The sequence below is a fragment of the Vanellus vanellus genome, assembly GCF_965231255.1.
Source record: "Vanellus vanellus genome assembly, chromosome: 1".
In the NCBI taxonomy this organism is placed as follows: domain Eukaryota; kingdom Metazoa; phylum Chordata; class Aves; order Charadriiformes; family Charadriidae; genus Vanellus; species Vanellus vanellus.
In genome coordinates this window covers 125,943,066-125,966,795 of record NC_138905.1, presented here as the reverse complement: position 1 = coordinate 125,966,795, position 23,730 = coordinate 125,943,066, and the positions used below count along the sequence as shown (strand labels likewise).

Genomic DNA, 23,730 nt, shown 5'->3' with positions numbered 1-23,730 from the left:
TTTTAAGACTTCTATTGTTGCAGCAAAGATTAAATGATGAAACTAAGTAATATATATAATCCTTACAGACATAATGGAATTATGAAAGTTTATGCAACGTGTTATGTAACTTGAGTAAGCAGTGGTAGAATTCCAGGAATAATTCAGATTGTAAGCCAGAATACATATCTGTATCTTAATGAAGAAAAAAATCATTCCACTTTAAATACAGTCAAACTTTCAAAGTAAAAAAATATATTTTAAAGCCATTACCTCTTTGGCTCTCTGTACAGCATCACTTGGAGGATTCCTGATTTGTGGTGAAGATTTTGTGTTTATTTTGTCATAAAGCTGAAATAGCAAGAAAACAAACTACTGAAATCATATGCTACTTTATATAAAGTAATGATGAGTGCTAACAATAGCCTGCTTATGTTACCACGATTAAGATGATTGTTAAACTGCAAGTCCCACAGATGTTTTGTATACAAAACCGCGCAGCTTTGGGTTTTGGCTTTTCATTTTTAAACATTTCCTGATTTGAACCGCGCCATAGATTCAGAGTTCATAGGATGACATGGGAAAGTTCAAGAGGTTAAGGGTTTCTGCAAACCTCCCATGCTTTTTCCACAGATTTACAGAAACTATATTCTTCTACTAGAAGTGATCTTATGAATCTTGAATAAATGCTGTAAATTATACATTCTGCTATAAAATCAAATTGATCTGCATATCCCACTTTTCTCAATAAATCAATCATTAAACATTCCAAACAGTAATTTAAATAAACCTCAGAATATGGGAAAATGCTCTCAAAGATAGAAAGCCTCAAAAGCCTAAGTCTTTGGAGAAAACCAAATCTTTCCAAGAAAGAGGACTCACAGAAACAAACAAACAAACAAAAGAGTACCCTTATTTTACTAGGATTTTACAGAAGAATGCCAATGAATTTAAATAGGAAATTGTAAGCATTCCAGGTCAATTATTTAAAAAAAAAACCCCAACTTTTAACATGCCCTCAACTATGCAAAACACAACAGGAGAGAGATCTATCTGCAATTTCAAATTAGAGATGGCTATTACACACTCTCTTTCATACAAACCTAAAAGATTGTACATGCTTTGAATAAATGAATGTATACTTCAGAATAAAAAGGAACTGTACGAAGTACTGTTTTCAAATAAAAACACTTTTGGCTTACATTTCAAACAATATAAAGATGGTCATGCCTGTAATTAATTCCCATTTATGTTAGACTACTTTTTTGAAACCTAAGACGGAAAAATGATACCAATAGCTATTTTTAGGATATCCGAGAAATTTTTATCACAGTAAGGGTGGTGAAACCGTGCAACAAGTTGCCCAGGGAAATTGTGGAATCTCTCAACTTTGGAAATACTCAAAATTCAACTGAAATTCAAAATAGTGTATGTAAACAAATATACAAAATACTCAAGGGACTCTGATACCTTCAGCAAATCCTAATACTGTGAAGGATGAGGTGATAAGAACCCCCCGTTTAGGCTGCTCAGCAAGGAGTTCTCAGGAGCTTTCTCTGAGAAGCTTACAGCTCCATCACTGCCTGAGGAGAGCCTCAAGTGTTTGAAAAAAGGAATCATGTCAAGCTACAGAAGTGCCCTCTTCTTTTTCTCACATGAAATACCATTCAATTTTAGAACAGCTATAAATCACAATAAATACAATCCAATATCATCATAATTTTCTTTGTGTTCCTTAAAAATCTAGTGCACATGTTGAACATTTCAGGTCCACACACAAATAAATACAAAAAGAATAAACAATGTCACTTCCAAAAAACATTGCCTGCAGGACAGTTATACCACTGTCTTGGGGAAAGAAAAGTAGGAAAGTCAAGCTAAATCAGTTCCTTCCACATCCAACAACTTCACATTATGCTGCCAAAATACTGCTATACTCAACAGCTTAAGCAGCCTTGACAACTGTTGAAGCTTTTAAAATAAAAGCCTTCTGCTAGCTTATAGTTCAGGAGATAATTTAGTTGTTGCATGAACAATTACTTCTTTTTACCTTTTCTTCAGTAAGTAAACAAAACCTACCCAAACTCCAGCAACCCCAAATTATTAAGTACCACATCTACACACTTGTTAAGAAACTGCATCAAGCACTGTGTACTGAGTAAAGTACAGTTGGAGCTGTTGAAAATGCACGATACCAAACAAGAATATTATCGAACATATTTTTCTAAGAGTCACACATGCATCCTGTTAAGGAAATTACAGAAAAGTTAGCAAGAAAATATTTTCATTAGTTATTTCTAGCAATTGTTTAAAAGCTGAGTCACTGAAGTTGCTGATTTCACTCAAGTCGCTATGTTATCATCATCCAGACAGAGAAACATTTTTTCTCACCATCAAAGATGGATAAGTTATCTCCTGAGACTAGGAAGGAGGCAAAAAGGCAAGTAGGAAGCAAAGTACCTCTAAGAATGTTTAGAAAAAAACAAGGTGAAGTTCAGACTAAACAAGGATGCATTTATTTTTCTGCAGCGCCTTCCTACAGAGGTATGGCACTTAAATTTCATCTTCCAGGTGGGCCACTTACTGAGATTTGCTTCCAAGGCACCAAACCATTAGGAGGGACTCTGACAGTACTTAAAAGAAAAAAAACCTTCATATATGCATTAAGTCTTAAAGCCTATCTATTACCCCAGCTGCGGGATCCATTCATTGTTTCTGTAAGTAGAAGACAGCCTCAGCTAGAGAAAGGATGTATTTTTGGTAGCTTCACTAGCATGAGCAGATCTCTTCTAGAGAATCTTGTTGGGTACTCTACCTACAAAGCTCATGAGAGTGGAAGGCACTCTTTCCAGTGTATAATGGAAACACTGCAAAGAGCCTATACCACACTACATTTTTACCATGAGTATAATGTTTTTTTCTCTAAAATTCTGTTCAACCTTAACTCTAAAAAGCAAGAAGCAAACAAAACCCACAATAAATCTGCTAAGAAACTTGAACCTCTCCAACTTGAAATGCATTTTTAAATGGTAAATGCCTAATTAAAACCAGGGACATTTCATGAAGGTATACTGATTTAAGAAAAAAAAGAAATACACTTTTTTCAGTTGTTTAACTGGGTTACCATCACTTAAACTCTACAAGCAAGGAAAAATAAAAGTGCATTTTCTGCACAAATCATACATGTAAGAACAAAGACAACAAGTAATACTTAAAAGAGGAGGAACTATGTTGGCAGGGGGAAGGGGGAATCTCAGGCAGCCAGAAAGCATAAAGTCAGCTACGTATGAGTTTCTCCCAGTGAAGACTACAGCCAAATACCATACCATAATGAGAATATCAATTAAGAAATAAGATTGTTTTATTTGTTTGTGGTGTGCCCACAATAGATCACTGTTCAGTTCCACATTCAAAATACAGGAAGGATGTCAAGAAGCAGAGAGGGCTCAGAAGAAGTTTTCCAAAAAGATCAATCATCTCTCCCTCTAGTATATTATAAAACGCCTAAAGAAGACAGAAGTTTGCTAATATAAGGGAATTCAGTTTAAATGACAAAACTATCACATGATCTGAGTAAAATGAAGTAGTCAGGACAAAGTCAGAGTAGAATTAAAGCACAAATATCAACATTGCAGATAATTAAAGATGTAACTGATTTAGTCTCTTGGGAATTTTTAAAAAAATCGGAAACGACATTTTTGAAATGGTATACTCTAATTCAAGGTAGTTCAAGGACTTTTTAGCTTGCAAGGGGACCAGGCTACATAATTAAAATTGTTTCTCCCAGTCACATATTCCATAAACAACAGATTAAGCTTTAAAATTTCAGTGTAAATTTGTTGGCAAATTATATCTGTATCAATAAACCCGGTGTTTTATGAATTATCCTAAAGGGAACCAATAGCAGTAGTGAAAGATTTATTTTTGCATGTGAAGTTACAGAAGATATCCACATGAGAAAATCCAAATAACAAAGAAACATGTTGTTTGTCAATTCCTGTACAGTATTTTTTTTAAACACACTGTAGATGTTCAGCTAGTTGTTACTATCACTGTGATCTGAATTACTTCTAAAACAGGAGCTGACCTTGGCTCTTATCATATCAAGGCTTCTTTGTCTTTTTATAGATGGGCCACAAATTTTTGGGTTTTAATTGCGGTTCTTGAAATGACGGTTAACACTATCTTGACCTAAAACTGTTTTTAATCCCTTTTTAACAACAAAACAGCAGTACTTATTACTGACATTTCATGTTAGCGAAAGAAAAATTTCCTAGTAGAGACAATCAGTATTGTTACCAAACTGCCTCAGTGTCTATTTTCACATCTCATCTGGAAACCACCTTTTGTTCAGGCCATGCAATTTCTCTCCAGTATAATGCATTATAACACTAAGTGATTTTGGAAAGTAGTGGCACAAATTACAATAGACAAGACAAATGCTATTATTACACACTGAAGACAGTAAAATGACAAGACTGTTTTAAAATCTGTAAATACAGACACACCAATACCCCATGAACCGTTTATCTTGTTCAGGTTCACATGTTACTAAGTATTTTAACACATCCTTAGGAGAAATTAAAATAATATTATGTACAAAATTGAATCAAAAGTCCTATTTCTACATTAACTGTTTATGTAGTCAAAGCAAATATAATAATAACATCCAACCAAGATATGTATCTTTAAAAGCATGTCAAGTAATAGTAAGTAAATCCAGAATTGTGTGTTCAGTCTGGACAGAATTTTTTAGCATTATGTTAATAAGGCGATTTCAAAAAACACATTAACTCCAACAATAATTAGTCTTCACTGGTTACAGAAGATGATTAGAAGCTTTCTGTCAGAACACAGCAGAAGCTGGTAAGCGGAACAATGTGTATACTATGCATTAAGGCAGCAGAACTGGTAAAGCAATCCTACATCCTTTGCAATCTTTGAAAAAAGACTGTTTTGCAATACTTTTCAAATATTTTTGCACTTAAACAATAGCTACAGCAAAAGCAATTCAGAAGAAGGAATTTACAGCTCCATAATTCGTCTCCTGAAAGCATGTGAATTTAGAGGTTTCATTTACATGCATTAACAAGAACATTTGTTCGCTTGGACATAAGAATCCAACACACCTTTACATGAATGTTTTACAAAATGTTTAAGAAAACGCAGAACACGAAACCTGTTTGCATACCTCATAGATTAAAGTAAATATTAATGACAATTCCAGCCAGACTTTATATACTCCTGTGGTACAGAACACATTACTATGTGCAGTTAGCTACACAACTTTAATCACAGAAAACCAGCCTGTTCACAATGCTGTTGTCTTCCAGCAGCCCTGCAACCCTCAGTCCTTCAGGGACCATACCAAAGGCGGTTTCTTGTGGAACAGAATTAACTGGTTCATTCTCGACTGTCCTCAACAGAATGCTCTTCTGTGTGACACCACCAGATTTTCAACAGGGCAAAATCTGTATGTGCCCTAGTGATGGGCTTTCTTTTTGCTGGGACACTCTATTTTTAAGTGATAAAAATTAACTCTGTCCCCTCCCTCCAGTAACCCAACCTCCAACAATTTCACTCAGCAATAAGCAGAAACATGATAGAAATTTTCTACTAATTAAAAAAAAAAGTTGTAAAATGCCACAGCAATTGTAACCTTTGGAATTTCCAGACTTTTGAATACTTAGCATTTCAGCCTCACTCCTCAGCACCAGTCCTTCTGCATTTGCTTCACAGAAAATCAAAATTAAGAGCTTGCTCTAGAAAAGCTCAACAATCACAACTGATATATTAACAATTCTTGATATAACAAACATAAACTGACATTATAGCCAATTAACAGAATAGTACTGCTTCTTAAAAAGACAAGTTTTACTTTAGATTTTGCATGCTAGAACATAAATGCTATGAAAATAATACCCACAACATGCCAAGTAGTGTCATTATCAGTTGACCAGCTTCGCAGGAGTCGAGACTTTTTGTCTTCTGCCTGTATAAAGGGAACGCGTTTCTTCTGATATTTAAAAGCAGGCAGCCCAAAGCCTAATCCACAATCAGGCAGGCGAGACAAAACAACAAACTCTTCTCTTCTGACTAGTTTTTCAGATGTGCAGAAATTCCTTTTTAACCATTTCCTGTAAGAGGAGTCAGAATACTGTCCGAACGCAACCCCCGTTCAATGTCACACTGAAAAATTGAGATACATGACAACTAGCAGAAATTTAGCCTCACTGCCTGGTCTAATCTTGAATGTAATCAAAGTTAGATCACGCAGGGAAATCAGTAAGTATTTTGTCTATCCAAAATCTGTAAGTTTATGTGATGCAAATGAGAAACTTTTCTTAAAAAAAGAGCTACTGAACTGCTAGAGCATAAAACCCCATGATCTTTCAACACAAATACACACTTTGTGAGAATTCAGTTGTAATTCACACAGATAGATACTGGGTTGCCAACCTCAAATATTAAATCCCCAAATTGAAACATCTAAAAAGAATTATTAAAACATCCTTATATTTTGATTTTTTGCTTTCTGAACAATATGACCATATGCAACACAGTGATATTAGAAGAGTGTTTTTCATCACTTTTAGGTTTTTGTACCATCTAAAAATTCTCGGGTGGAGGTGCTGCCCCTTGCACAGCAACATTTTCCAACAAATAGGCTTGATGCTCTGTTACCTTTCACAGCTCCCTGTTGTGGTACTCCATTTACCCCAGAGGTTTAATGTGCTGCAAGTCTGAAAGAAATCCATGACCTACTGAATTAAATAATATTCCCAAGCAGTAATATCAAAGCAGCACTAAAATTAAAGAGCCAATTATGATAACTGAGAGACTGTTCCATTCTTTCTTCTGCTAGTTCTGTTTCACATCTCCTTTTCCATGCAAAATGTTATGACCTTTCCATGGGTGCCTCTTTCCTTGGGATTCTACGCCCTCAAGGAAACACATCCCTGAAGGCAACAAATCCTACTGGAAAACACACTGAATAACAAGATCACAGTCAGCAGGGGCTTTATCTTTGTTTAAAGACAACTTGTTCTTTTAAACCCTGTTTTTCACTGTTAAGGACTATGCCCGAAGCTCACTGCTATTAATTTCCCAGCACAATTCTACAGTACACAGCCCCGTCTTGTAGGAAAGTTTGAAGCATATTTAAGACTCTACTTTGTGACCTCTACAGCATTACAGGTTACAGCCCTCCACAGCTTCAAACTTTTTTCTGTGTGATACACTTTGTGTATTGTAGGACAAGAATACAATCAACCTTTGCGTTCAAGTTCCTTACACAAGCTGTGCAATTAAACAGTCAACAAAACTACTTCGACAGAAGGTTTCAGGAAGTACTTTATCAGCTAAAATGAAGATTCTCTGACACAATATTCACAGAACAAGACAGTCTGAAGCAGTACATTAATTCTGTCTGAAAAGACAAGAGCTTGCTTCTGTCATGCCACAGAATTGGCAGCTGCCATCACTGCAGCTTGTTACTTCAGGCACTGACTTTCAGTAGCCTGACAGAGGTTATGTTAATTTGAAATACTCAATTTCTTTCTACATATTCACATTCATGCAACACAAAAATTATCTTTTATGTAATAAAAAATATAATCTTATAGTAGCAAAGAGAACCCTGAATTTAACTGTGATTTTGATTATTTATGTGATAGAATTGAAATACACATATCCTTCTTTTACTTTTTCGAGGAACTTTTGTCTGCAAAATGTAGGCTAACTGTAATTTGTTTTTAAAAGTCATCTGTATTCTTACATATTCATAATGTGTTCCTTGTAGATCAGGGTTACACTTGCTGCTACCTGTGTCAGAAATGAACATAAAACCAGATTTTCTTACGCCTTTACCTACAATAACAGGTAAGAAAAAATGGTGCCAGATAAACTCACTCAACCCTATGGAATTTCAACTTTTACTCCAAGCTGCTTCCTTTTTTTGGGACCATTCCACATTTGGGATTCTTCACTTGTTTTATTTTAAATCAAGAACTTAACTTTGGCGGGGAAAAAGACAGAAGAGGAAGCCCAACCAAACTGGGCAACACATTTTTCTCTGTGTATTAGTTCAATTCCCACTGAATACAAACAATTGTATTCTAGACAGTAAGAATGATGAATTTCATCATATTGCATACACAAAACCTGAAATTCTGCCCATGCAAATCTGACATACCAATGAAACTAAGTGCCAACTGGAAAATGTTTAATACATGTTAGCAGGTTGTTAATGAGCACATTTTTGATGCACAAAGAGGATACTACATGTTTCTTAGTGGTGAATGCCTTACTACTGGAGAAGGAGGAAATACATTAACTGATCTATTTCAAGAATCACAGAATCAACTGCTAGAATAAAATTTCTTGATCTTACAGTTTGCTATACATGACAACAAACACTGCCTATCAGATGTGGCCCTACTGAGTTGCCAGAACAGCATCTCAGTAAAGCAGAAATGATCGAGGTTCATTCTACTGAGGATGAATCTAAAGCAAAGGACAGAAGGTGACAGATATGGTATCCGTTTTATTAAGGTGGAACCCTGAAATGATCGTAGGCTTCCTTTCTGAGGGAAAACACATCCCACTAACCCCCTAAGAAGTGCACAGCCAAAGGACTGTGTAGGCATTGCTACCTTACTAATCCAAGGGATAAAAAGGAACCCAGAAGGAAATCCCCCTCATTGCCTTCACAGGCTCTGTCTATTGGTAGCAATTTGGTTACATGACAGTTGGAAGGAAATCATACAGCCCTTTGCCAGTGGTGACAATAGGCAAAGATGCCAAGTGGCATTACATACGTTACCACTCAACATTTTATCATCTAAATCTTGCACTGACTTATTTTGTATGCTTGGAAACACCAGAGGAACTAGAAGGTTAAGGCATAGAGCACTGAAAAGGTTTTCCATTCCATTATGTAGCTAACCATTGGGATATCTGTTGTATCTAACTTTTGATCAAAGCTTAAAAAAGTGAAGATGTATCCAAGTTTAAATTCTATAGGTTATAATCCTGTAGCAAAACTGCAGACAGTCATGAACTGTGGGGAAATCACATAAAGTTCAATCAGAAAATAAGACTATACAAACCTGTGCAGCTCTATACACTAAATCCAATGTGCTTACATATGTGGGTGTAACCATTTTTTAACTGTAGTTCTTATACTGCTGGTTTGGACAAGCAGCAATTTTAGCTTTCAGAATTATAAAGGAAATATTTATACTTATGTGTATTACCTCAAACCAGGACATTATGGCACATTGCTTTTTAGAGTCTTCACAGAACATCAAATATTTTCAGTTTGTTCTAAGTCAATCTTCGATCTAATTTTATTTTTTAAACTGATATAGTTAAAAGCAGACTCAAAGACCCACTTATGCTTATACGGGCTCAGACCACCTGGTCAAGTGTGATGATGTTCAGTAGTATCTGACTTGTATGTTCTATTTTTTTACAAGGGGCTAACTTTTTACCTTCCAGCATACATGAGCTATGAACAGTTTAGCTCTCTTGTAGAACATGTTCCTTTTCAGCAGAAACTACCACGTGCTATGTGCTTACTCTGTACATTCAAAGCCTTCACACTTCAGAGGTAAAAGAGCTGAGGAAAGGACTATACTCTTACTAAATAAACTGCAGGGTGTGTGGTTTTTTTTTTTCCCCACAACCATCCCTTTAAATTATGCCTCTTGATTAGCTTTGTATTTACCAAGAAGTCTTTTTTTTTTTGTTTTTTAATTGTGTCACAGAAGTACGGATAATAAATAGTTATGCTACTCCTCAAAAATCACACAAGACATTATTTCCTTCTATTTAGTTTCAGGTACCCCTAAATGCCTCATTCATGTACAATGAAACCAGACTCCAGTATCTGACAGCATTATATTTCACTATAAATTAGGACTCCAACCTAGTAATTTGTCTCATATTTTAAGAGAAACCCATATTAATACTCATCATAAAAATTCTATTGACCGTAGAAGCAGCAGTTCTCAACAAGTGACAACAGATGTTCAAAAATATGCCAGACAGTATATGTACATAGCTTGACAAAGATGAAGAAGTTGCAGTTTAGCAAAATTCTACATCATAAGCGATACATGTAGATAAACATATGTTCTCTCAAATTGGAAAGTATGGTAAGCAAAGCCTGGTATTGAATAATCTTAAGTGAATACTTGCTACACTTTGAAACCATAGTGACAAAACAAAAATTATTTAGATTTAAGTAGATTGACTAAGATGTTTTCCTACCCCCTCAAAGGGGGTGGGAACTCTTCAATTTCTGCTGCCTTAAGCTGACTGCAGATACCCAGGACACCCTTCAGTCCTTCACCGTACACTACAAGACATCTTCAGTAAGCCATCTAATCTTTTTCTGTTTCAGGAACTCTCTGCCATAAGCCCCTCCAGCCATATTTTTTTGGGGGGTCTCAACTCCATTCCTGTATAATAAACCAGGTTTTTTTCTCTGTTCACATTGCAAATGTTTTTACTTCTTTTGGAAAGATGAAAGAAGTAAAACTAGGGTCAGATAAAGGTACTGCTTTGCACATAGCGGTACCAAGAAAACAAGCACAGCAGTCGGAAAATCAACACAATGACAATCAATGGTCCCAGTAAAAAAAAAAACAAAACACTCTCATTCTGGAATGTATCAGTAGTACTGTTGTGAAAGGTGTGATCTTAGATCATTATTTCACGAGGTACTTTAGCATATTTGTAATTTTAAGGACACAAACCCCCTGTTATTGAAATAACATAGTCAATTTTTTTTTCTGCATCACATATGTAACTGAAGCTGATCTTAACAAAAACAAGGCAAATCACCCTTTAAAGGGAGAGCTTATCGCTCTCTACAACTACCTGAAAGGAGATGTTAGTGAGATGGGGGTCGGTCTCTTCTCCCAAGTAACAACTGATAGGACAAGAAGAAACGGCCTCAAGTTGCACCAGGGGAGGTTTAGATTGGATATTAGGAGAAATTACTTCACTGAAAGGGTTGTCAAGCACTGGAACAGGCTGCTCAGGGAAGTGGTTGAGTCACCATCCCTGAAGGTACTTAAAAGCTGTGTAGATGTAGTGCTGATGGACATGGTGTAGTGGTGGACTTGGCAGTGTTAGGTTGACGGTTGGACTTGATGATCTTAAAGGACCTTTCCAACCTAAATGATTCTATGATTCTATAAGCACCAGGGAAAACTAATCCCTCAACACAGGAAGGGCTATAAAAAGAGTTACGTTACATGGACAACAGCTTGATACATCCCACAGGATAACTTTTGCCCTGTCTTGCCCCCCCCTTTCCAATGTGGACAAATAACCTATAGCAGGAACTACAGAGCTGTAGTTAAGCCTAAATAGGCTTCATTCCCAATTCTGTCAGTTGAATTAACTTTTCAGGGTTAGATCACCATCTTGAAGAAAAGGATGTTAATGACCACAAACCTCATTCCAGGGGGAAACAGAATCCATGTAAAACTAGATAAATCCACAATGATTACAGAAGGTTGGCAAAGAACACAGCTTTTCACCTACTTTGTGACATTGAGCCTATCTTGCACCAAGAGGTGCCAATGTTGGAGTTACAACCATTTTTGTTTCTCCCTATCCACGTAAACTTTTTGTAATGATATACTGAGAATTAAAATACATTGCAATGAGCTCATTAGTACAAAGAACAGTCAACACGTACCAGCCAACTACTTGAATAACTGGAAGTAGGAGGCAGTGAGGCCTGACTGACTTCAAAGACAGAAGCACAGCTTACTGGGTTGTTACTATATTGCCTTTGGGTATTTCAATGTAAACTAAATGCAGACTGAAATACCATTCTGAAGTAAGCGAAGTGTTATTCAAGATTTGTTGGCTGTATCCCAGGTGCTGTAGCATTTCTTTCTTTTTGTCATTTCTCAGAGTAAGTCCCAAGCTCCTGGAGAAATAATAAAACCGAGAATCTGAAGTTTTAAAAGGAGAAAAAACCCAACAGGTAACCCTCATGGTTAAAAAGGAATTGAAACTAATCTGAACTACACTTAACATAAAAAGAAGTGAAGAAAATGTAGAAAGTCAAATAGGAAAATGATCCTCTTTACCTCAAAACAATATTGGTGAAGTTAATTATAAGTTCTACAAGTGTCAGGAATACAATTGTAGTGTTCTTTGATAGATCAGAGCTCGGTAACATAAAAATACACTGTAATCAGGTGGATTTATGCTTTTGGAGTAAGATATGTTGGTGCACAGACACACATGCTTGCACAAACACTCACAATAACACACCATTGACACAGAGGATATGACATTAGGTCAAGAGGAATGGGCTAAACCGTACAATTCTCATTTAAAGTACATACTTTATTAAGCTGAATTTCACTTGACGATTCACCACATCAGTACTATGCTTATAAATACTCAGAAATTACAGAACATTAGAAAGCAAATGGGTTAAATGCAAAAAGCAGCTACCAGTGTCATGCAATTTGACCCAGAATTTTGCATAAATTTCTCAAAAATGAATCTTAATCAATATAAAAGTTACTGTTAGCTCTTATTTGTATTAGTATTGAGACCCAGTCATATATCAGTGTTCTATAAGATACTATAAAAACACGGAACAAAAATGGTTTCTGGTCAGAAGGCTAAGTAGAAGACAAATTCGCTATATAAATTTGTAAGGCAGAGAAATAGGAAGAACAAGAAAACAATGAGATGATGTTGACTAGCACCATGACCTACACATCCCAGGAACACAGAAAATGAAATGCAGAGATATGAAGGGAGTGGAAAATGGAAGGTATTTTAGAGAATGAGTATGAAATAATGCAGAAGAAATTCTAGAATAGCCTCCGCTCTTAGTATTCTTTCAGATATGGCCTTCCAGAGAAGTTACCTTTTAGAGAAAAAGCATACTGCACTGGTGATGATGATCCAGCCCACCGGCTGAAGGAATTCTTCAAAGAGTTCTCCCTAAGGCCTGGTCAATGTTCTTCTACACTACTCGGGAAAGGAATTTCCACTGCAGTGTGAGACAGTCCCTCCCACTCCCTGGGGCTGAGCATGCTGCCTCTGCTGGACTGGGATGAAAGCCAGACTTGGTTCCCCAAATAGCAAGGTGCTTTCCTGCCAACATAGTTTCTTTGTTTGGTTTTTTTTTTTAACAAATATTTTCCATTTGCTTTTGTCTTACAAACATATCAATTAATTAAAAATAGGAAAACAAGGTGTTTTAAAAATGAGAAAGGATTATTTCACATAGGCATAACATGTTCTGAGGGAGTTTAGCAAGACACCTAGCACACATACACTTTCTGATCTGTTTTTGCAAAAGAAACACATTCATGTTTCACAAAAACACGTTCCACTTATTAGTTTTAACATAATCAGTATTCTAGAGGTTAAGGACCAACGTTGATCCAACAAACTTGAACCATGCTGTGTGATTCACATAGAAAGCCATTCTTACTCAAATCAAAACATAGAAAAATTAGGTGGTTCATGAAATTATTTAAGCTTTTTATACACAGCTGCTGGTTCTACTTTATTTTCTATATCACATGATATATATGCCATCAGTCTATTCATGATTTAAAAGAAAGGAAGAAGGAAATGAAAGCATCCTGAACACAGAAATCAAAATCTCTCTTGCTTTCTTTTTTTCCAAAGGATAAAAGAATTGTTAAATTAATACCCTTGTCTCAGAAAAGAGCAAATCAGGGATAAATGTATGAAGAGCTTAAAACATTTTCAAATAGAGAACTATAGTATCAGCCATGGCTAGACACTGCTGAATAATGGATGCTCTTACAAAAGACATTCAAATTTACTGTGCCAACATCCAACATTGAGAGGGTAAACAGAACAAACCCAAACAAATCCAGTAGAAAGCTTTAGCCAACCATGTAAGAGGCTAAACTGAGGTCCAACAACATTCTTTCTAGCAAAAGAGAAAATATGTTTCCTTAAAAGTCTGGACTTCAGGACCAAATCTGTTTGGATGACTGAGCTCAAAAGAAATACTAAGGGAATTCTGAAGTGTGCATGGATGCATGTTCCTTTGAAACATTACCGTTAGCAGCAAAGGATAACAGACACAAAAGCAAGATTCTCTGAAAAATCAGTATGCCTTAAATATATGCCCTATAAATATAAACTAAACTCTAAAGAGAAGAAGTGGCTACACATGTAGATGTGACACATATAGCTACTCCAAAATTCATTTAATCTCATTTAGTTAAAACCGTACACGTGTAATGCGTTGCGCCAGCAAAAGGTAAAATAAACTTTCTTCAAAGTTTGTAACGCTTCTATTGCAGATATACTTGCAAAAATAACAACACTTACCTTCACGATTCCATCTATGAAAATAATGTAACAAACTTCTTAAATTAACAGCCAAAAGATATCAGCCTGGAGAACTATCTGACTCGGGACAGACAGACGCAGACAAAGCCAGTAGCATAGAGAGGCCCCAGTCACACAAAAGCTGATATTGTTCTCCTTCTGAGTGAAAATCTCACTTGTAAATCGAACGACATCTGCATTCAGAATCACCCACAGAAAGCCTCCCTGGAGAGGTGACCAAACTACTTGACTCAACAGAAGAAAGATTTCTTGTCTCCTACAATGTAGGCAGCTACATAAATAGCAGCTTCTGGTTTTACATTTTAGCAAACCTAACCTCCTTTGATGCACTGATAGAGATGAAACAATGTAAAGATCTTCCCCGTGAGGCACAGCCTTGAGCCCCAGTACACTTTTCAAAACAAATAATCATTGAAGTAAAATACAGAAAATAGGTAATGTCTCCACAGTTAGTAACCTCTTCACATTTACTTTCAACTTCTTTATCAGTACTGCTGATACAAGACGGCAATGCCTCCCAGGATATCTTTCATGAAAGTCAATAAAAATATCTTAATCAAAGCATTTTATAAGGCTTCTAAAAATCTGTCAGCAGTAATAAAAACTGCTTCAGTACTTAAATTAAGCTCTCTTTTTCTGTAGGGTTATTTATATCCTTTACTTAACTTTATTACATTCTTTATTATTTAAATTGGATACCAGAATGAAACAATCTATAAAGCTTTATATAGGCATAAACCCAGACAGTTCTAAGTCACACACAGGAATGCCCTACAGCATTCACCAAAATTCTGATCATCACATTTCTAACAGAAGTGTGAAAAAAAAAAAAAAAATCTGTCCAACCCAAAGTTACGCTTTTACTTTACAAGAAAGGTCAATTATTAAACAATAAATTTTTTTAAGGTAGTGAATATTTCTAAACGGTTGTTTCTAGAAAACCCTGTTCTTTCCTCTCCACAGTAAACAAAATCCAAGTTTTTAATAATGGATTGTGTAAATTTTGTACAGGAAAATGCCACTCAACACAATAGAGGGATTCTGTAAAATTACAAAAAAATCACATGATGAAACTATTCAATAAGACCACATCAGGATATGCTGGTGTATTGGAGGATTTGACGCAGATTAAATATAAATTACTTTTTAAGTAGTTGGCACATTTCTCCCCCTTGTTTTGAACCGCTTCGGAACCCAAGTGGAAGATAGTTTTAAGACAGCTATCTAAACAGATATATATAAATGAATCAATTAAAAACAACCAATAGGGTGATAGGAACCCTGCTTTCTATGGCCTTCAGAGGTCCCTGTCCTCTTAACGCTGAAGTCAATGAATTACTGAGAAAGAGGACTTCTATTTTGTGATCTATATTACCTGAAACAAACACCACGTGGGTAACTTGCACTCTTAACGCAAAACCTGTCCTTTCTTTTTTTTGCTTTCAGAAAAAGAGTTAGGCCAGAAGCAAAAGAAGGTATTTAAGCAGCAGTACTGAACTATCATCACATGCCTAATCTAAAAATAAGGATAACTCCTGAGAAAGAGTAGGAACATGAGAACAAATTTAACTGTGGAAAGAGGCCAAGGAAAAGGAACAGTAGTTTCAATGCAAAGTAACAGCCACAACTTCACAACAGATTACAAAATTCCTACTTAGTGGAATATAACGCTTTACAGGTGGCTTGTTCTGCTGGCCTCATTAAACCCAAATACTCTGAGACGAATAAACAGTTTCCCTGACAGAATTTCATCCAAGTACAACTGATGATTTTTGCAGAGTTCCGAGAGAAACTGGAATAGTATCAATGCATAAACAGAAATCAATCTCCCACATTCAAGTTACTGAAATAAAAAAGCTGCCCTTTCAAATAATACTGTCTGTAACTGGCTTCAGTCTTTCAAATATGTATTTCCTGACATTGCAATCTTTTCGAATTTCATTTTGTATTATTATAATCAAAGTATCTTTGGGCAGATTCTACCATCCCCTTTCCACATAGCATACTAAAACAAAAATGCTTTTTGATAGCATTTTTTCTCACAAATCATAAAATCATAGAATGGTTTAGGTTGGAAAGGACCTTGAAGATCATCAAATATGTTATTATAGTGTGCATTTAAATGTATCCCTTTCTGTCTAAGAGAATGACCGTGACTTTTAAACAAAAGAATAGCAAAATGGTATGAATTCATTGCAGTTTTTTCTTGTTTAAAAAGCTACAGCAGACCATTACAGGAATATGAGATCATTAGTGAAGTACTAAGAACCAGACCGGTACTGTAAAGAACAGAAAAAAGCAAAAGCATTGCAGAAGTGTGAGTTAATGTCTGGTAGACCCGTCATATGGCAAAACTATTAAACTAAGGTCCTCTGGTTTACCAAAGCCCAAGAGTTATATGACAACATAATAATGCTTAATAAGTATCTAAAACCTTCCCCGCATGAGAGACACAAGTGTTTTGGCTCTTCTTAAACTCATGTTATTCCCTCCCTGTCCAGATCTTTATTTCTCATTCTTATGATCTGATCACCTTTCTATACTGCAGCATGCAATACAAAAAGACAGAGCACTTTAAGCATTTGGAACACAAGCTACGTGATCTTACACTGGGAAAAAAAGAGAGTCATATTTTAATGCAAATTGCAAGATGAGTTGTTGGAGATGCAGTTGAGGGAAGTCGTGAGCTCCTAATTCCTTCTTCCTGCATGCTTCGTGTCATTTTATCCAATGACAGTTTAACGTAAAATGCATAAACAGTTATCAAGAACAAAGATTTGAAGAACTGTATAATCTTGTGCCAGAGTAATGCCCTCATCACTAAACAGCTAACTATCTCTGGTCTCTTGAGTCATACAGGCAGCCACCTTGTTGGGGAAGCTTTACCAGAAGGCTTATGTTCCCATGCGGGCCAGTTCAGAACCCTGCAGCGGAGTCCTCTTCCAGAAGGAAGGACGTGTGAATTTGAATCTTTTAAAGTTGAAGGATGCACAGAATCCAGGTGGCCCACTATTCACCAGTCACTAAACAAATTCTAAGAAATCATCTACAGATGGTGAGGGATGGAGCATTAGCCTGCAGTGATGCTGAAGGTCCCTATTTTTTGAGAGAGTTGAAACTCAGCAAATACTTCTACCTCAAAACTATATGTTTGTTTTCCCAAATTCACGTGATTTTGCCGAAACTACAATGTATTTGCTTGTTAGACCTTCGCAGTTAAAAACTACTGGGAAATATAAACAGGACTTCTGCATGTGACAAGATAAGAAGAAACTCTGAAAACAGGAAGCCCTCAAGGCACGGAAAGATAAGCAGCATGCAAGGCTTTTTCTCTCAAACACCAGACTACTTGCTTTGCAAAATTATTTTTGCAAAATAGAGCGCTTTATATTTCTGGAAGAAAAAATAAAAGAAAATCTATCAACCACCTGGTATCACAGCTGTACGTGTAGCCGGACAGTGAACTATGCTTACAGATAGGCAGTGAAAAAATGGGAACCAGATCCTGATTATACCTAACAGGAGGCATTAGCCTTTATCTTGCAGCTTTGTAATTTTTGCACACTTCCTTGTGGAACACCCACTGCTGTCTTACGGACTAATAGCTCTCATGGACCACAGAATAATACAGATATAAATGACTGAGCCTATTACAGACTGTGCTCAAGAATAGGACAGAGACAGGCATACATAGGTATTTCACACAAAAAATGTCATACTCATAAGAATATGCATAAAACTGGTCTAAGATTATTACATTACTTTAAAATAATAAAAAAGGAACGAATCTGTACAGTTATAAAGTTACAATTCACATTTAAAATAAAAAAATAAAATGCAGGCCGTATCAAAAGAAAAAAGCCTTTTCTGATAAATTATTTTAAAGCAAAGCTGTATTTGCCAAGTCATTAAGCACTTACATATTCTAAAATATTCTGTATGTACAGTCCTAAAATGTATTTTTGTGTAAAAATGCTAGTTGACTGTTACATTTCACACCTAAATAAATTCATTTTGGTATGAAACAGAAAAAGAGAATATATTCGGGATAAAACAAAATATTATCCAATAAAGAACAGATAGAGAAACGCATTCAAATTGTTTGTCCCAGAAAACTTACATCTAGTAGTGTATGAAGATGCTGATCCTGGAAAACACTGTGAAGAAAATCTAAATCTTTTTCGCTGCAGTCTGTAAGTGCATGAATTTCTTCCAGGCTGTCCAGCACCTGTGAGACTGCTCCTATGGGGCAATGAACAGGAAAAAAAAAGAGAAAGAATAAAAATCAATAAGGCAAAGACTCATGGTAAACTGAACTTTGGAAAAGGAAACTTTCACTTCGTCTGGTACAGCTGGAACAGGAACTCTAAAAAGCAGGAATTTTTACAGGAAAACTCACTGAATAAACTTTATGTATGTCAACAGTGCCCATATATGGTGTAATTATACATAAGAAATGGTTTAAGTGAAGAGAGGTTAAAACCTGTTTTTATTAAGCTTGGCATTATTCTATTTTAGCCTGGTTTCCAATGATGTCTTATGAAGTTACCTGGATTATCTGCCCAACTGCCTGTCCTCAGCATTCTCACCCCAACCTTCTCTTTTTTCAACTTTTGAACTGCTGGCCAATTTAATCAAATACATATTCCGTACCAGTAAAAATTTGAAAGAACCAAAGCTCTCACAAATTCTTTAAAAATCAGCATCTGTATAGAGGAGGGAAGAGAGAGAAGGACCTGACTGCTGCGTCCTCTGGAGGAGAAAAAAAGGCTGTAACGTGAGCTCTGTTTTTTGTTCCATTTGTTCTGCTTGCCTGGTTATCTCAGACCCAGTTATAGCACTTGCTTCCTTTTGACCAGTGGATTGCTTTGGGCGATGGGAAGACGGGGATGATTTTTATATGGCATGAGGGTGAAAAGAGAAGCGAGGGATATGGGCACAAAAAGGAGAAACTGGAGGTATTATGGAAGGTGGAAGCCCACGAGGAGAGTATCACAGCAGGGGAGGATACAGAATCACAACACAAATCCATAGTAAACCAGCCCATATTGGTTCCTTGTGGAACAATTTGTTTTAAAAATCAGTTATCAGTGGTGGCTGACACTTGTATACGCTACTAGAATGCTAACCTTGGCTTATCTAAACACCCATAGCCCATGTCTTCAGTTTTTCCACAGTAGTATAAGCATCTGGAAAGATGGTAGCATATCCATTGTTAGTCTGCAAAAATGGTGGTGTCTGACAGTGACCTGCCGAATGCTTTTTCATAAATAAATTTTGAATTCTGGGTACAGAATTCTACACATTCTGTATTTCACTAATTTTTCCTTAATATGTTTATTCTGTTTACTTATTCATTTACTCTTCCTTTTGTCAAGACAGATAATATCTAAAAAATCGCTACATTCCTTGAAATTCCACCCTCCACTGTATGAACAATCCTTACCAGCCTCCCTTAACTCAAGCCCTTTTGTAATCTATTGCATTTCCAGAACGTAATAAAAACAAATAACCCAACCCCCTCTTAACAACACAAGGAAACAAGTTAAATTCACTTATTTCTCTGAAAACCTCAAAAAACTGGAATAAACATAACAAAATACACAAAACCTAATATAAAAAGACTTGTGACCTCATGGCTTAGAAGGACAAGTGAGTTAAAAGTCCAGAAACTCTTGCATCACATTTAGTGCAAATCTCAACCTAGGATTTTCCTCACAGTGCTTTGTACACCAAGGTTAAGAACCGCAATATTCCCTTCACTCTCAACTCGTGGCTCAGGAAGAATAAGACTACTTAGTCCTCTCCCATTAAGCGTGCCTGACTACTTATTTCCAACTGATATACTAATTTAAGTTCCTTTAAAAAAGTGGTGGCTGGTCAGCAAATAAAAAAAAAAATAATAAAATGGTTTGCCTTATCGTAGTTGCATGGGGTAAAGTGCACTGAAGAAAAGAAAAAAATGTTCCATCTTTAATAACGAATGACACGCTCAGCCAAAAGGAACTGTCCATATTGCTCTGCCTGCGCCACAGCTTCCATGCTGGGAGACACAGCAGGAATCCTCAGAAAATACAGGGACTAGGAATCTGCTGGTAAGAGCATGGAGAGATCACAGCTAAGCCTCAAAGACAAGGAGGAAAAACATTACGTAGGGACATAAGTTTCTGAGTTTCTTTTAACTTTTTCAGTATGTCAATTAAAGCTTGATGAACTTTGAGATCTTCAAGCCTGAAGGAATGTGCTTGACTTTCCAGGACGCAGTTGGCAGAAGGAAATCTGTTAGAATTCTCTTTTATTTCTCTTCTTGTCTTGCTCAGAGTTTAAATTAATTATTTTCTTTTCTAACAAAACTTCACTTTCTGGGTTCAAAGCCCTTTTTGTGTATTCAGAGTGTTTACTTTAAGGAAAAGTCAAGAGACAATTCCCTTCAGAGGCCTGGATATCTTAAGAGTCTCGAATACTGCTCAATGTTGCTCCTAACCACTAAAACTTGAGCTGAAACCAGAAGCAATGAGAAGTATGTTCGAAGTTGTCTGCAGTGCTGTATTGTTGTGAAACACTGAATGCTCTGGACCAACACATTATTTATTTAACAGTATTACTTACCGCGGGAATTTTATTTTGTGGAATACTTTGAGGTCTTTGAAACAGAAATAAAAGTTAGCATTTTTAAATATTTGCATCTCAACTACTTTTGAATATCTGGGAATTCCAAAATGTTAAGCTTTGTTTGTTAGATCTTTTTTCTCCTGTCCATTGTTTGCATTGAATAGACGGCTGTAAAAAAAAGTTTCCAAGAATATCCTTCACAAATTTGGTGAGAAGTTCAGTGTACGGTGACTTTGTTAATCCCTCAAAATCACAGTTCTACCTCATGATTTTTTTACCTACAATCTTATGCTGTATCTACTACCATGTCTTTCATGCATTTATAAATAACAGGCACCTGCATGAGAAAATGGCATAGCAGCAATATACTGACAGCATTTTATTGCATAAAAGAAGTGATAGAACAATTCTACAGGCATTTTTGCGAAGCCGTAAACTGTGTTACAGACATCTGGGTAACGTCTAAGAGTATCTTTCTGAAGAGTTTTAAATTCAGATAAAAGATACTACATAAAATAAAATTAACCAATCTTTACAGCACACCTTTCCCTAAAAAGATTCATATTCTATCATATTAAAGCTAAATTTCTTATCTTTGGGAAAAGTGTAAAAGCACTCAATATTTATAATTAAAGCTCGTACCCACTAGAAATAAGATTTAATCTCTCTTCTTCATTGAAAATGCGCCCATTTTAGCCTCAGCATAGATAATAAAGGAAGGACTTAAGTGGGTTATTATACAGTCATACAATCGAAAAGCTCAGATGTCTCATGGCCTCTAGCAGTTACAGACAGCATCTATAAATATAAAAATTAGAATGATGCATAATTATCAAGAAGCCAGGAAAAAAAAGGAAGTTGACTAACTTGACTGGCTTTGTTAGTTTGTTTTTTAAGACTCACTAAAGTAAACTTTATTAGAAAATGTTGCTTTCTGCCACAGAACTTTCAAGTGGCCCCAAACCACTTAGGTGAGATGAATCTCACCCTGCACCTTAAGTTACTATAAAAATATATACACATACGATTGTGCAGGAAAGGCTGCAATTCCAGCGATACAAGTAGAAGACTCTTCTCCACAGTAATAGTAACAAAATCTGCATCAAACATGGTTCTGTGAGAAGACTGAGCTAACTGTGGATCCATATATGTTCTCAGTGTGCAAATGAGCAGTGATATTCTGGGCCACGCACACAACCATGTCTTTCTTGTATTCCCATAAGAATATTTGAGAAAGGATGGCTGCAACTATCTGTAGTTCCCTTGGGGCTGATAAGTCTGAAAAGTCGGAAACCATGGCCTCTCACTATATTTAAAAAAAAAAAGCCAGAACGCTTACGACAGTGCTCTGCAGACAGAATTAGTACGTGAAATGTTTTTATAGTTAGTGGAATGACTTCTTACGGATCATACCAAATTGCTTCTAAGAACATGGAGATCGACTGAACAGCTTTCTGCCTACTGAGGCAGATCAATTATTTGTCTGTTAGACGTATTTGCTTTATAAGGCAATAACTTGGGATTACTTCGTCACCCAGTGTGTAGTGAAAGTTAGCATAGGTATTTCCTGCAGGTTCCGTTACCTCATTTATGGAGATGGCCATTCAGAAATAGTTCTCTTTTACAGCTGAATTCTTTCTCTAGAGTCTGTGCAGTTTTCATAGAGTCCCCTTAGTACCACCTGAAGTTGGTACAGACACTGGTTCATCAAGTTGCAAGCAGACAAAACTCTGGTAAAATAGAGTGCTGTTACTATATCCTGGCATCTAGCTATTCTAATCCGGAACAGCTGGTTTTCCTAGAGAAACTGAACTTTAGAGGTAGGTAGGAGTTACTTACTACTCCCTGGAAAAGGAGAGAAGAAAATAAAAGAAAACAACTGAGAATAAACTAAAAGAAATCTTTAACGCAATATTCCAAGAATTGTCTACATATTCTCCGATAGTAATATGTTCCCACCACGGAACACCACAAAAGTTTGCTTTTCCTGCAAGTTTTCTGCGAACAAGGCAGATGCAACCGACTTCCTCTTATGCAGGAGGCAGTACAGAGAATTACTAGCTTCTTTTCATGCAGAAGTGATCTGCGACAGCATATGACTAAAAGAGTGTTCAGGTAAGAAGACTTAGGTCTTGCTGCAAAGCAGAAAGACTACATTCTGGCTACAAACACATTCTGAGAGAGGGTAACAGAATTCTTGGTTTTATTTTTTTTAATATTGAAGATTACAAATGCGCAATTAAGTCTTGGTCAGTCATAAACCCTCTTCTGAGCAATGAAAACTTAAAGGAAGCCTGAACTTGTTTAAATACAAAACTATAAAACCATGACCTTTTTGCAAATCTCCTGCAGTTAGTATTGCAGGAAATGACTCTGCAGAAGACCTTACAACCACCATTATAATAATAGCACATTTTTATTAAAGGGACACTGACAAAATCTAAACCTCTTAGATTTGTAGAACTGTATAAAAATAATTTCCTGAGACCAACAACTCATTTCAATCCTCTTCATTCTTATAAGCTACCTTAATTTGGATCGGCTTTTCAATTATATGTTGCATACAAAGGTAAGTAACTATGCCTTGAAGATTTTACAGTGGTTTTTAAATTACTAACCAAAGCTTAGCTGCTATTTGCAATTTCTCTATATATCACAATTCAGTCCTTATGCCAGTCAATCTACAATTACAACAGGCTGATTTCTCCCAGCTTCATCTCTTGGCTGCCTTCTTGCGTGCAGCTGCTGGAAATG

At 36.2% G+C, this 23,730-nt stretch overlaps 1 protein-coding gene across 2 annotated transcripts in view; it reads right to left on the bottom strand.

Moving 5' to 3' along the window:
* The window catches only part of CASK (calcium/calmodulin dependent serine protein kinase), a gene marked incomplete at its 5' end in the record, with an annotated part of 227,731 nt that overhangs the window by 45,891 nt on the left and 158,110 nt on the right, over window positions 1-23,730 (bottom strand). For both annotated transcript variants that reach the window (XM_082494540.1, XM_082494541.1), the window contains 2 exons: window positions 253-330; window positions 18,485-18,606. In XM_082494540.1, the coding sequence (XP_082350666.1) occupies window positions 253-330; window positions 18,485-18,606 (200 nt within the window). The remainder of the gene's footprint in view (window positions 1-252; window positions 331-18,484; window positions 18,607-23,730) is intronic.